Source organism: Sturnira hondurensis, unplaced genomic scaffold (assembly GCF_014824575.4).
Source record: "Sturnira hondurensis isolate 20B ecotype Veracruz unplaced genomic scaffold, ASM1482457v3 Scaffold0019006, whole genome shotgun sequence".
NCBI classification, from domain to species: domain Eukaryota; kingdom Metazoa; phylum Chordata; class Mammalia; order Chiroptera; family Phyllostomidae; genus Sturnira; species Sturnira hondurensis.
The window spans coordinates 13,473,091-13,487,998 of NW_028091637.1; the positions used below are offsets into that span (position 1 = coordinate 13,473,091).

At 48.6% G+C, this 14,908-nt stretch overlaps 1 protein-coding gene across 2 annotated transcripts in view; it reads left to right on the top strand.

The window, feature by feature from the left end:
• The window catches only part of ITGA9 (integrin subunit alpha 9), a 309,655-nt gene that overhangs the window by 274,425 nt on the left and 20,322 nt on the right, over nt 1–14,908 (top strand). Inside the window, exons 24-26 of one of the 2 annotated variants that reach the window (XM_037070767.1) lie at nt 2,362–2,487; nt 4,353–4,472; nt 8,380–8,481. In XM_037070767.1, the coding sequence (XP_036926662.1) occupies nt 2,362–2,487; nt 4,353–4,472; nt 8,380–8,481 (348 nt within the window). The remainder of the gene's footprint in view (nt 1–2,361; nt 2,488–4,352; nt 4,473–8,379; nt 8,482–14,908) is intronic. The other variant, XM_037070768.1, reaches the window with a different exon arrangement.

Here is a 14,908-nt window from a genome sequence, read left to right on the forward strand (position 1 = left end):
ATGGTGCTGGCAATTCGGAGAAGCCATAGAGAAACTGTGAAGCGCTTCCTTTAGTGAAGAGGTAGGTATGCATGTGCAGGAAAGAACACGATATAAGTAGGATTTGCACCATCCGCAGCTTCGGGCACCTGCTGGGGATCCTGCCACACGTCCCCCATGGATAAAGAGGGACCGCCATGCTTAAAATGATGTAAGAATCGTATGTTAATTTAGATCCCTCCTCCCGTTCGCTCATTTCACGAAATGATGTTACGTGAATGTACACCTTTCGAGACCAATGTGCGTCATTGCTAAGCCACTTTTTAGTCAACAGTTTCCCAGAGCATATCATCTTCAGTTGGTCCAATTTATTGGAAATGCAGAACATTTTGAATCCGTATTGAATGCTGAAATTTTATTGAAAGACACCAACGCCCATTTGTACCACTGGGTGGCGGTTGTATTATTGGCTTAGGGAATCACTCCGCAACCTTCACTACATAAGGTTGTGTCTGAAATGACCTGAACTACGGCTCACAACCTACAGCAGTGGCACCCTGGGACTGTCACCAAATACGTGTTAAATCTCATTGCCTCCTTCCCGTTCATGCTCTCTAGCGACCTGGAAAGCATCCAAACCAGCAGACTGAGACCGTTTCAGTCTGGGGTGTCTTCCCAGATTTTGTGGTTCAAAGAAATAATTGAGAGGAGACCGAATTATGAGATACTTTTAAAGAATAATAAGTTGTAAAGTATGAGAGATTTATAAAGGCAACACTCTTTTCTAATAATCAAATTAATAATAATAATTTGAGGAAATGAAGGCAACACTCTTCTAGTAATCAAATTAATAATAATAATTTGAGGAAATATATTGTCATCTTGTTTATTTTCAGGCATATACTATGTAGTAAATCCCAACATATATGTTCAGAGCAAAGATAAAGTGAGATTAATTTAGCAAATTTGGGGGGTCTTGTTTTATAGTTCATTATATTTTTTAAAGTTTTTTTTACTGTTCAAGTACAATTGTCTTCATTTCCCCCCATCACTCCCACCATCCCCACCTCCCACCCTCGATCTTACTCCCCGTTTGGCTTTTTCCCTGTGTCCTTTATACACATTCCTGACAACCCTTCCCCCTTTCCTCCCCATTATTCCCTCCCCTCTGGTTACTGTCAGTTCTTAATTTCTGTAGTTCATTATTAAAAGACGAACATTGTTAGCTTAAGTTAGAAGTCTCTTTATGTAAAAGTTTTAAACTAAACCTACCATGAATGAGAAGTCGAATTTTTTTTTTTTCAAAAAATTCAAACTATACACTGGATCTTAGTCAAGGACATTAACGATAGGAGGGTTTAAGCAGATGCTTCCAGTTAGAAGTGGAATCATAAACATAATCCTAAATTACGGATCACTAATGATTAATTTTGAACTTGATCTTAAGTTGTATCTAAGTCTCCAGCTTCAACCAGTGTGATATGATAATACATAAAGAGGACCTTGTTTTTTTTTAACAGTTCCTCAATGGAGGCATTAAGAATAATGTTTTGAAGAAATCAACATGCACAACTCTACACCATTATTTTTGGTGTCTTTGATGTTAACGGTCCTGTAGCTCAGCGCCATTGCCGTCGCCGTCAGAAGCGAGATCAGGTCACTCACTGAGCGCTCACTGGGCATATCGTCTCCTGTGCGGCTGCCCCACTTTTTTCCTTTCTTTCTTTCTTTCTTTTTTTTTGGTGACAGAACCCTGGCTTTAAACGGCACTAAATGGGAATGAGGCTCCACCTGGAGCAGAAGCAGGGGCCTAGAGCAGGCCTGTGGGATGCCTCTTCTCCCCCAGGAAACTACAAGGGTTTTTACCGCACTCTAGGGGTTCCGTGGAACACAGTTTGAAAACCTCTGATGGTGGACCTGGTGTAAGGTGTCAGAAGACCGTTTTCGAAACCTGCGTTTTGGACTCAGTGATGGTTGGCAGGTGACTTAACCCAAGTCTCGTTTTCCTCTCCCAGAGAAAGAGTGTGAAGGCTTCTCTCAGACAGTTGTGAGATGCTTGTAAATGCTCTTTGGAAACCATGAAGCATAGGTTCGTTTTGTTCCTGAAGTGTCACCAGGTCCCAGACACATGTCATTTGCGTGTTGTGTGCCATCTCCTCTCAGTTACTTAGGGACCGAGGATCCACATTTTCTGCTCTTTGGCCATGTGGGTGCTCCTGCTTCTTCTGCCTTTCAGCTTTGCGGCCATTATTGTCCACTGGAGAATGAAGACGTGGGGAAGTCGACCTTGGGCTTGACCACTACCGTCTATACAGTGTGAGGGTCTATGCTCACTATCCATTCTCGGGTGGACCGCTCTGACAAATTCCTTTCCACTTTCAGGTGGGCCAAGAGAAGGGAAACTGCTCCTTCCAGAAGAACCCAACCCCCTGCGTCATCCCTCAAGAACAAGAAAACATCTTCCATACTATATTTGCCTTTTTCACCAAGTCTGGAAGAAAAGTCTTGGTAAGAATTGGGTTGGGTTAGCCGGTGGGGTCCCCACAGGTGGCCCTCCCTAGGAAGGCAAGTCTGAGATGAGAGGCCAGTTTTCTGTTTGGTATTTCTTATTTCCCAAATCTGGTTTTAATCAGTTGGCTTAGCAAGTCACAAGGACTGTGGTCAGTTCCTATTTTTCAGCCTGAGGTTTCGATCGACGTGTTAAATTGACATTTCAAGTTCCATTGCCTGGCAAACAGGAAACCTTTGCAACCCACTGAGCACAAAGTAGTGAAACATCTCTCCAATGAACAGGAGTCTAATCAATAGGGATGCTTCTGGTACAGCCACTTTGGAAAACTGTGGGCAGTATCTATTAAAACTAAAGATATGTGTACCCTGTGACCCAGGAATTCCACTGCACGGTATGTCCCCAAGAGAAATAAGTACTTGCATCCACCAAAAGATAGGAACAAGAATCACAGTCATTATAGCCAAAAGCTGGGAACATTCAAATTATCCATCTGTTGTAATAAACAATTGTGGGGTAGCCATACACTGGAATATGATAGACCAATAGAAAACTGCCACACGGGACCACATGGATAAATTTCCTAGATGTAACATTTGGGTGGCAAAGCTAGAGACAAAAGGATACGTATTATAACAATATTTCACTTATATGAAGTTCAGAAACAGCAAAACAGTCCATGGCACTGGAGGTCAGGATAGTGGTTACTTCTGGCGAAATATCAACAGGAGGGGACATGCGAGAGCCCACTGAGGTACTGGACATGTTTTACATCTTCATCTGAGAAACGCATGTGAAAACATATCAAGATGGACTCTTCAGATTTAATCTGTTTTCTATATGTAGGTTATACCCCAATTTATTTATTTATTTATTTATTTATTTATTTATTTTAGAGAGAAACATCACTTTGTTGTTCCACTTATTTATGCATCCATTGGTTGATTCTTGTATGTGCCCTGACTGGGGATTGAACTCTCAACCTTGACATATTGGGATGATTCTCTAACCAGCTGAGCTACCTGGTCGGGGCTACCCCATTTTTTTTAAGTGCAGTTACTGAAGGTGGAATCATGTTTTTCCAAAGCCTCCTTTCCCCATATTTTTTATTCCATCTCTTTAGCTTTTTATTTCAGCTTAGGCACATCTCATACCTAGTTCTTTTTTAGAAGACGTAGGGCTGTTTGCTGCTTGGAATGTTGGGTTGTTTTGTTTTGTTTTTTTACTTAGTGCTGATGATACAGCCATTGTTAAGAGCCCTTAGAATTGTTAGGTGTGGTGGTATCTAGTTGCCTGACAGATACAACTGTGTATCAGCCAGAACTTTTGCCCCACACGTGAAGCATCATGAGAGTATGTGTGTACACTTTGGATCCTGCAGTACAAAAGGGAACTGCTCTTTTGTGACATAAATTTGAAATGTGCACGTATTTTCTTGATTTGACACGTGTTTTCCTTTACTTCAGTGTTTTCTTGAGTCTTATGACTACTTAGTCCTCTAATCTGCCTGCCCTACCTGAAAAGTGGGCAGAAATTACACAATGTAAGAAAGACATCTTGTGTCCAGAACTCATGAGCAAAATGTTCTCAGTATAGGTAAATGTGGTGCTTTTTAAAAATAATTATTTCTCCTTCGAAATCCAGTTGCTTGAGAAGGCATGTTCTGGTGCCCACTGGGCGGGAAATCCCTCCACTGCCCTCTGGTGGTGAGAAGGAATGATCGCATCTTCCTGTGCAGTTCCCAGGCCTGGAGTTGTCTTAAGTCTCCAGAGTAGAAGCCCATGGAGCCTTCAGCTCCATAAATGGCTGGGCATCTGTCTTTGTTCTTAAAACTGCTTGTCAGTTCTCTGATTTTTCTTCTCAGGACTGTGAAAAACCAGGAATCCCTTGCCTAACAATGCACTGTAACCTGAGTGCACTTGCTAAAGAAGAAAGTCGTACCATCGACATTTACATGCTGCTGAACACAGAAATATTGAAGAAGGTAAGTCCTGAGCAACCTCACCCTCAAGCTTTGTGTAAAAGCATTTGACTTGGTTTCTCATGAAACGCTGCCTGCCCCTTTTTAAGACTTTCTTGGCCAGTGCCACTGGAAATTCCGCTGGAGGAGGCCAGGGGGGAAATACAAGACCCTCGAGGTTCTGAGTGTGGTGCGGCGTGTGCAGAGTGAGATCGGCAACGGCAGCCTCACCCGGGAGTTCGTTAGAACGGCCGCCCCACACCTGCTGAGTCAGCCCCTCCGTTTTCACCAGCTGTTCGGTTTGCCGTTTCCTCCAACGTCAGCATCACCTGGAGACCTTGTTAAGACGCAGGTTCCTGGGGGTGGAGTCTGAGTTTCTGCATTGCTGACAAGTTCCCAGGTGATGCCAATACTGCTGGTCTGGGAACCATGTTTTAGACAAGGGGTTGGCAAACCTTTTCTGTCCAAACGGACAGTGTGAACATCACAGACGTGGGGCCCTGTCTCTGGCCTGTTCCTCTCTGCTGTTGTGTTGTGAGGTGGCTGCAGGCCAGGCTCTGACACACGGGAGTGGCTGTGTTCCCACGGGACTTTTACAAAAGCAGGCCAAGGGCCAGGTAGGACCTGTGGCTCACAGTCGGCGACCCCTTGTTCAGGTGACACCTTGTTTCAGAGAAGTCCAACTTTTGAACCTCAGGTCACTGCACTATTGTGAGTGTATCAAAAGTGGGTCGTTAAAAAAAAAAGATCTCGGTCAGTGAATCGATGGCCCTTAAAAAAATCATACAAATTCACTGTGATTTATTTCTACAGAAGAGTTGCTGAGTATGAAAGGCCAAATCCAACGAGATGCTTTCAAAATAATCCCATGTGAAGATAAAGCTAAATATGCATGTTAGCCACAGAGATTCTATTTATTTTCCTTTGGAAAAACTAAACGTGTCAGTCCATGTCAGCCTGTCAGTGTGTGAGTGAATATCCTTAGCAAAGTCACTCCAGTCTCATTTTCTAAACTAGGCCCGGCCGTCGTGTGCCAACCTGAGAAGTCACGGGCACTGGGGAAGACGGGGTGCTTTCCCCACTTTCCATGGAGAGCCGAGCTCAGTCCCACTTTCTCTGGATTCCTTGGGAGGGAAATAGGTTTGGGGCACAGTGGCTCCCACGGCAGAGCTTCCTTGTCCCCGTCCCTTGAAAAAGGACAGTGTTGTGACAGGACCGGACATGCGTTAGGGCACCACTGACCACCCTGCGGTTCCAGATGGGAGCCTGGCAGCCCTGGGTCACAGGAGGGCGTCCTGGTGGGGGTCCCTGGGTCAGCTGAGGGACTGTGATTGTGTGGGCTTACTCAGCCTGCCTGTGTTCTTGACAAGTGGCTCTGGTGACAGATTTATTCCCCGCTGTCGACTGAGCCCTGGTGTTGGTGCCGATGGTGGGAAACTTCCCACTCCGATTTCCCCTTCACCCTGAACCCTGACGGCTGCTTGATTCACTCTCAAAGCCTCACGCCCTCCTGGGGCACGGCTTGGTGGCCTGACCTTCTGCATCTCCCTCTCTCTCAGAGGTCCGCAAACAACGTGTCCCACTCTCTGCTGTCCCTGTGGGCCGTGCCGTCCAGTCAGCACCCAAGAGAGCAGAGAGCCATGGGGTGTCTTACGTGGGTGTTGGAAGGTCATTCTCCCCAAAAGTGCCAGTTCAGCAGAAATTTCAGCTGCCCCTGGAGTTTGAAATGCCAAATGTTGGTCCCCTGAAGCTGGCCCTGACCTCCCTTGGGGGGTAGGGCAAGAGGCGGCTCCGAGAGCCCTCCCGCCTCCCCGAGGACATGGAGTGGCGCCAGCCCTGCGGTCTGACTGGCCGGCCCCGTGTTTGTTTTCCTCTGACCTCAGGGTCCGGCCCTGGACAAGGGAATTTGCGGTCTTATTGTTTTGACCTTAGCAAGTTTTCGTTTGAAATGTAGGATCTGATTTTTCTAATTGTCAGAGGATTTAGACTTCTTTGCAAGTAAGTGTTCTTCTGCCACCTCCAAGGCCTGTGCTGTGGCAGGTTCCTCATCTGCCTGGCCTTGAACTTTGACAATTAGCATCATTATTATGGTTGTTATTATTGTCATGATTAATACCTGAGATGACCATTGTTATCATCCTAGATTGAAAACACAGTATGTCCTGGCACATGAAACCACACATTTATAAAACCATTAAAACCGGTAAAAGGTTGTTTGCACACAAACTTATTCAGTGCTTCATGTGCATTAACTGGAGCAGTACCTTGGAGAGACAATCTTCCCAGAGCATTTAAAAGATTTTTGTTACTGTATTTTTTTTAGATTTTATTTATTTATTTTTAGAGAGAGGGGAAGGGAGGGAGAAAGAGAGGAAGAGACATATTATGTGCAAGAGACACGTTGATCGGTTGCCTTTTACACTCCCCCACTGGGGACCTGGCCTCCAACCCAGGCACGTGCCCTGACTGGGGACTCCAACCAGCAAACTCCCAGTTCACAGGGCAGGTGTCCAGTCCACTGAGCCACACAGTCAGGGCAATTACTGTTTCAAAAAAGAGCAACAATCAAGCCCTGGCTGGCATAGCTCAGTGGATTGAGCACGGGCCTGAGAACCACACGATCGCAGTTCGATTCCCAGTCAGGGCACATGCCTGGGTTGCGGGCCAGTTCCCAGCAGGGAACTCATGAGAGGCAACCATACATTGATATCTCTCTCCTTCCCTTCCCCTTTAAAGATAAATAAATAAAATCTATGTTAAAAAGTCTTACCAAATATTAAAAAAAAAAAAAAAGAGCCACAATCAGTGTATAAAGCCCAGGTGAAGTCCACAAAGTGGCATCACAAAGTGGCATCCTGTGCATCCAGGTAGGTCTTGCTGATTTCTTTGTCAGCAACGCACAGAGGGGCCCCTCGGAACCGTCTCCTATCAGGAGAGTCCTCCACTCTCCATTGTTGGTGGCGGGTTTAACCAGAAGTGGGCCGGAGCTGACGTCTGCCGTGCGCCTCCTTGCGTGCAGGCAAGCTGGGTCGACGTGGGTGGGTGCACTACAAGACGCCTAGATGGCAGAGCCCCACCCCCACATCCCCACAGGGGGGGTGCTGAATGCTCCAGCTGTGGGTCCCCCGTTTCCACGACCGAAGCCAGGCTGCTTCTCTGCTCCGTGGTTCCTCCGTACCCCTGGCCCGAGGTCCTGGCCCTTTCCTAAGCTGTATTTTGCCAGCCCCCGTCTTTTTCCAGATCCCTTCTCCACCCTGGCCTTGGAGCCGTTTTCCCGTTTTCTGGATCAGTGGCTTTAACTGTGAGCTCATACCAAGGCTTCTGACTGAACCTGGCTGGTGGGCTCTTCCTCAGTCTTGGAGGTGCCCACACCGAATTTACAAGCCAGGTGCTTCCTGCTTTCTCATGTCTCCATCAGGTACCCCCTTTCCATGTGACATGGTCTTGAACCCAAAACACCTTGATTTAAGAGCCAGGGAAGAGTTAAAAGTAACTCATGGGAAGGGTTTGAAGGTTGTGGTCAGGGCGGGGAGACGTTTGAGAGTGTCAGTCAAGTGCCTTTTGTGGGATGCCAGGCCTGGATTTGTGTTACACAATTAAACAGCTTTATTTATTCTCTGCTCCTTGTGACTGTGTCAGTATCAGTATCCCAATGTCTGGCTCTCTCCATTCGGAAACCACAGCACACACGCTTGCATGTGTTGACGATTAGCAAACGCTGCAGTTTCTCAGCACCCACCATGATAGGGAAGAGTTCCCTGGAGAGAGACTGGAGCTCTCCGTCGCGGTGGGTGCCTGGGATGGGGAGGTCGCTACCTCAGTGATACAATTTGTGTCTGGTCCCCGTGGAATCTTGGCATTTCTGTTCTGCCTGGTACCCAGCCACTGTCACTGAAAGACCTCACGGTGAGTTTTGTCTCTTCCTCCACAGGACAGTTCATCGGTCATCCAGTTCATGACCCGAGCCAAGGTGAAGGCAGACCCTGCCCTCAGGGTGGTGGAGATACCCGGTGGGAACCTGGAGGAGATGACGGTGAGCCAGCCACCCCTGGGACAGCCCTTCTCGGAGGGGAGGGAATCTGGGCGGCTTGGTGCCGGAATTTGAGGGTAAAGATGGTTTCTGAGGCGAGATGCCAGCTTTGTGGGAGGCCTGCCTCGGCTTCCAGACCCCCGTGGGAAGCTTCTGCGGTCTGCTCGTGTTGTGATAGCATCGTTCCTCAGGATGCCATCGTGATGTGAAAGCTCCCTGCTATGACCAGCCAAAGGAAAAACAGTCTGGAAGGACCCTTGACAGGCCTTGGATTTCCACCCTGAAGCCAAGGCTATTTTTATCTTCCTCAGACCTTTCCCTGAAACCTCAGCTGCCTTTCCAGTGAAATTGCTCCATGGACAAAAAACAAGTTGTGTGACTAAGTTAAAGGGGTCGCATCCAAATTGCCAAGTCCCAGAACCTTCTCTTTCATTCTCCACCCACTGCCTGGTTTTCCATGGAATCAAAGGCATACAGACCTCAAAGGTGTGGGAAGTTGTGGTGACCGGGAGACTTAGTTGCAGCGAGGCTGGAGGAAAAGAGTGACCTTGGAATTCTACTGCCTTTTAGTGGGGTGGGGAGGGGAAGCTCATCCTTTGACCACCCCACCCCACCGCCCAACACGTGCACGCGCGCGCGAGCACACACACACACACACACTCACGCACTCTCAGGCCCTAGGCAAATGGAAAGGGGAGACAGCAGCCTGTGACTGGCTTTGCCAGTGAGCTGTAGAGGAGGCTGCCTTTCTGCCTCTCCTTCCCTGGCGTTTGCGTCGTCTCAAGGGAGATGTCGCCTTCTCTTGGAAGAGTCCGTGTTGCTCTGACAAATTCACAGAGGGGATATGTTCGTGAAGATCATTGACTTACAACAAAGATTGTTCATTTATTTTCTGATGGCCATGGAGGCCCCACGTATGCAAATGTTAGGGTGGGTTTGGACCAAAGCCCACTGTTACAAGACCCTGGTTGGGAAGGTTCATGTAGAAATAAGTCCCTGGGGACCCCAGTGAGATCTCAGTCCTGCTCCGGTTGGCAGTGAGCGGAGACGCAGCCGTCAGCTGGGGCAAAATGAACACCGTGTGAACCTCTGAAAGGGTGAGGGCATCAAAGCTGCAGCAGAACCTGGCCCTTCTGGTCTCAGTGCGGGACGGACGGTCAGATGTACAGCTTTCCTCCTCTGGTCACACTGAGAAATTGTCCATGCCGTCATTTGACTCACAGAAACTGAAGGGAGGAAGTGGAAGGATGCTGGAATCCTCCATTACCCATGGCCAGTCTCCCTGGCAGGTCAAATGTTTCAAGTTGGCTTTGGCCTTTTGTGGCCATTTCACTGCCAATTCAGACCTTCACCTGACCTGACACTGGAACTTGTTGTCATAGTTCTACTTGGAAAGTTCTAGAGAAACACATGCCCAGCCTGAGAGGCATGGTGTGTTCTGGTAGACTACAGCATTCCCAGTCAAGACCTAATGGAACTGATTAACAAGTTTCCTACAGGTAGACTGTGTAGATCTATTTTTTTAAAGATTTCTTTCTTTCTTTCTTTCTTTCTTTCTTTATTTATTTATTTATTTATTTATTTATTTATAGACAGAAGGGAAGGGAGAGAGAAAGAAACAGAGAGACACATCGATGTGTGATTGCCTCTCATGCACCCTCTACTGGGGGTCTGGCCCACAACCCAGGCATGTGCCTTGACTCGGAATCGAACTGGAGACCCTTTGGTTCTCAGGCCAGCACTCAAGTCACTGAGCCACACCAGCCAGGGCCCCTTGTATAGATTTTTTAAAATCTATCATGGAGAACATTGTCTTTGATTAAGACATTGAGCTGTGTGCGGGATCCAGGAAGGCATTACTGAACTCCCCATTGTTGGGCTCTGAGTCACCTGTTTGCCCCCAAAATGCCACTTCCATTATTATGGTTCCATTCAGAGCACTGTGTTAATATTTTCATTATCAAGAGTTCTTTAGAAGCAGCTCTCATTTCCACTGATTTTTGTCAGTCCTCCCAAGAAAAAAGTAACACCCATCATCACCCTCCAATGCCCCCTTCTCCCTCCTTTCCCTTACTCTGCCTGTTTTAGTCCATGACCTCAGATGAAGTTCTACAATCTGGTCTCAAGTTTTCTGGCAGAAAAAAAAAAGGGAGATCTTTTCTGAGAAGGAAGATTTGCCTTTTTAGAACAAACATGCTCTTTCCTGTGTGATTCTTCCGAACGCCTGGCTTTTATCGTGCCTCTGAGGGGGGAGACTTCCATAGAGGGTAGCCACCAAATTTAAATCAGGCAAAATGGCACCAAATTTTAGATTGGGCACCACCTGTTTATGGCCTTGGAATGAACAGGAAGTGTGCTTGCAGCTGGTATGAGCAGGATCGGAGCAAGAAGAGGAACACAGTCTCTTAACTACATCGAGTCTACATGGCAGTCAACTGCGAGGGAAATGAAATAATTTTCCTGTGACTCCTTGTGTCTATCATTTTTAGGTCATGGAATGAGTAGTGCTTTGCAGAGCAATTAGGTAAATGCCCGGAAATAGGTCTTGAAGGCATTTGCCCTGTGTATTAGTAAATAGATCTTAGGGTTCTTCCCAGGTAGGGTGTGAGCATGGATCCGAGACCACCCACGCCAGCCTTACTTAGCTTGGTGTAGATCCACACCTGAGAATTCCAGCCTTGTTACTTCTCAGGGAGAACTGCCAACAGCTGCCAACAGGAACTTCCCCAGAGCAAACCAAGAATCTGTGGAATCGGCTCCGCCACCCCCACACTTGCTTCTCAGGCTGCAGGGGCAGCTTATAGGAATTACAGAGCAAATTCGTGTTCTTGATATTTTAAAATAGCAGAATATGTGAGAAACACAGAAACCCACAGATAAAGGAATAAGTCATTGCCACGTGCAGTTTGTGCACCAGGCTGAGGTCTTGGGTGCAAGCAGGGGCAGCGCTTTGTCCCTTTGGGGGGCTGGCTCTGTCTCCTTTTGGCAGGACCAGGTGGATGAGAAGGGTATCTGGCGAGTCTCAGGATTACCTGAGACACTGGACAACCTGACCGGGGGATATGAGAGGTGTCGAGGAATCTGAGCACTGGGACCACAGGCACAGTGAGGCCTGGAGGAGCCTGGGTTGGTGCTCTGGATGCAGGCGTCCCTGGATTCTCAGAGCTTCTTGCTCTGGAAACAGGCAGGACCCTCTCCCTGGCTGAGGTTAGGTCCCTGTTGCTGGGGCACCAGGAAGCCAGGGAGAGCAGCTCACTGGCATCTTTGGCTTTCACAATATAGCCTCACCCGCACCCTAAGACTCACACAGAGGACTCTCCAGCACTGGAAGCAGGTTCAGGACCAGGCTGCTGAAAAGTGACAACTGTCCTTCCCACGTGCTTCTCTAATACTGAGGGTCAGTGTTTGGCCAGTCCACCCCCGGCTCTCCTCAGAGCTCCCGTGTGAGCTAGAGTCCTCGTTCGACCATTCAAACCGCCGATTAGTACTGACTTTCTGGTGGAGGAGCATTGGTACTTTCTGCTTTGTTTTGTTGTAAGAAATGATGTGCGTGAATGAGTGCTGCCTCCCTGCTGATTTCATAGGGTAAATGTTTGGAGCCCTTCAGTTGTGGTGCATGGAAGCCTCCCTCACCCGTGACTCCCCTGCAGCCACGCAGTCCCATGGGAAGGCACAGAGCCGTGTGGGATGCAAGGGCGTGGACCATTGCAAAGCCCCCAGCATGGAATAGAACTAACCACTAGTTTTAAAGGATCTCTGTTGAAACTGCCCAGGTGCCCTTGGAGCACAGCCGGCTTGTTGAGATGGGACCTGGCTCTCGTTACCCCAGCTAGGGCTTCCCCTTCTCAGTCCACATCAGCCCCCAGAAGGAAGCCTCATGACCACAGCCACGCTTTCACTTCCAACTCACCCGCCCAGGCAAGCACCATTTGATCGGGACAGCGAGTCCCAGCTGCATGGTCCCTAAAACCACTTAGGTTCAGTTCACAGCCTTGGCCCTTTTGGGAAGTCAGCACTTCTGGGTTGACCTTCCCTCTGTGCATAGGGAGCACTGTGGGTTCAAGTCCATACACCCTCTGGTCCGGATGTTCGACTGTGGGTATCAGGTCGGCTCGGTGAGCCTCGGTTTCTTCACGGGAAAGCTGCTGTCTGTTTCCTGGAGGCTTCCCTCTCGTTCTGTCTCCGAGGAGAATTAGGGGTCCTGCAGAGCCCTGGATAGCTTGAGGTAAATGAGCTGCATTCTCCTCCTCCCTTTGAAGAGAGGTTCTGAGGACTTTCAGGGGGAATGGACATAAACCGTCTGGGAACACAGCGTCTGGCACACAGTAAGTTCTCAACAAATGTGACCTATTATTAACAACAAAGGAGTTGGCACCAGCCCAGTTTATTCCTGTGCGAATTCTAACAGAGCAAGAAATTTCTGGGAGCTGGCACCTGGCGGGCATGGGCATGGTTGACGTCTCTGTTTATCACAGCTCGGGCTCACAAGTTGATTTGCCAAAGGCAGTTTATGTCCTGTTCATCGATGTTGTCTGCGGAAGCCTCCCTGCTCCCCCGAGCTGATGGTGCTTTCTGGAGGCTAAGTTCCGAGAGCAACTTACAACAGCGTTTGGCTGAGAACGTCTCCTGGCCCCCGGGCCCCTCCCCCACACCCCCATAGCATAATAGGTATAATAAGAAGCAGGCGAAAATCTCCTTGCATTGTCCCAGATGTTCTCCTCTTTCTACTTCTCATTTTATACAAAGCCCTTCCCCCCGCAAGACGTGGGTACTGTTGAGTGCAGAGGGCGGCTTGCTGTTGTAATTGACCTTTGCCCGTTGGAGCTCCCCTGACCGGGGCAGTGGGTGGTGTTGACTGAACGGTTCTCCCCAGCGCTGGAAGCCCTTGGTCTGGCTTGGGCCAGGTGTGCCCCATTGTGGCCAGGTCCTCAGCCCTTATGGAGACCTGAGAGCATTTCCATCTGCGACATTAGGCACATTTGCGATGGTCCGAATGTGGAAGCTTCCAGAAACACAGAAGTGAATCAAGCGTTGTGGTTTAGGTTCGCCAGCTGCCTCAGACTGGAAGTTGGCTCCCGGTCGTTTCCTGATGCCAGCTTGCCAACTTCAGGTGCCTTCGACTTCACAGCAGCAGGCAGGATGCCCAGCGTCTGGGCCCTGCCATCACTCCCGGCTGGTGTCTGTCCTCCTCAAAGGCTCTGTTGAGGCAAACCCCCATGCTCCTCATTCTCTTGTTTCAGGAGTTGGCATCCAACACCTAAGCCCTCCAGCTGCAGGCTGCAGGCATGCAGGCATGCCACCTTCCCCCCCCCAGCTGGTTAGAACCTCTGCCTCCCCCCACCCTCTAAAACCAGCACACAGGCACCCCCAAACTCAGTCTTTTTTCCCTTTTCACACCAGAAGCATGGGTCTCCCCTGGGGAAACCCCTTCCCCTGCAACTCTCTCAATGAGGCTGTTTGCTCCTTGAACCCCCACGTAACATTCTCCCTTCTAATTCTCTGGGCAGCTTGGCCACTGCCCTGGTGAAAATCCTTCATTGGCTTCCCATTTCTCTTAAGACATATAGTTCTTTTTTTAAAAGATTTTATTAATCTATTTTTAGAGACATGGGAAAGGAAGGAGAAAGAGAGGCAGAAAAACATCGATGTGAGAGAAACATCAATCCGTTGTCTCTTTCATGCACCCTGACCAGGGACTGAACCCCCAACCTAGGCATGTGCCCTGACCCGGAATTGAATCAGAGACCCTTCGCTTTTCAGTACGACCGCCCAGTCAACGGAGCTACACTGGTCAGGGATGCGTATAGTTCTCAGTGTGGCTCCGGCCTTTCCTCTCTCTCCAGCCTCACCTTGAGCATCTTCCTCTGGCTTCTGGTTCAGTCTCTTTGCTCCAACCTCGCTGTCTGCTGGCAGTGTCTTACCCCTGCCAAGCTCACTCCTGCCACAGGGACTTTGCACATGCTGTCCCTTCTCCTTGAAATGATGTTCCCTCCCCTCTTTGACTATGTACTTAACTGCTGCTTATCCTCTAACTCTCAACTCAGGCAGTTCATCAAGGGACTCTTTCTGACTGCCATGCCTGTCTTAATCTCTTATAACCGAGAACCTCTCCCCTGGGGCACTCTCCAGAGTTATAATTGTGTACTTATGTGTCTATTTGGCAAGCAGAAAGCTCCATGAGAGCATAGACTCCCTGTTTTATTCATCAGGGAGTCCCCACAGTTCTTGGCAATAGTAGGTGCTGCATATACATTTGTCAAATGGATGGACAAACAAAGGGGTAGATGAATGGACAGACCGAAAGATGGGTCCGTAGATGGGCAGATGGATAAATGGGTGGCCAGGACTCCCCCACAGAAAAGTAACATTCGCAGATCTATTTTGGAAGGACAGAAAAGTACAGTCAGAGCCTGCAGCTTCAAATCCCATC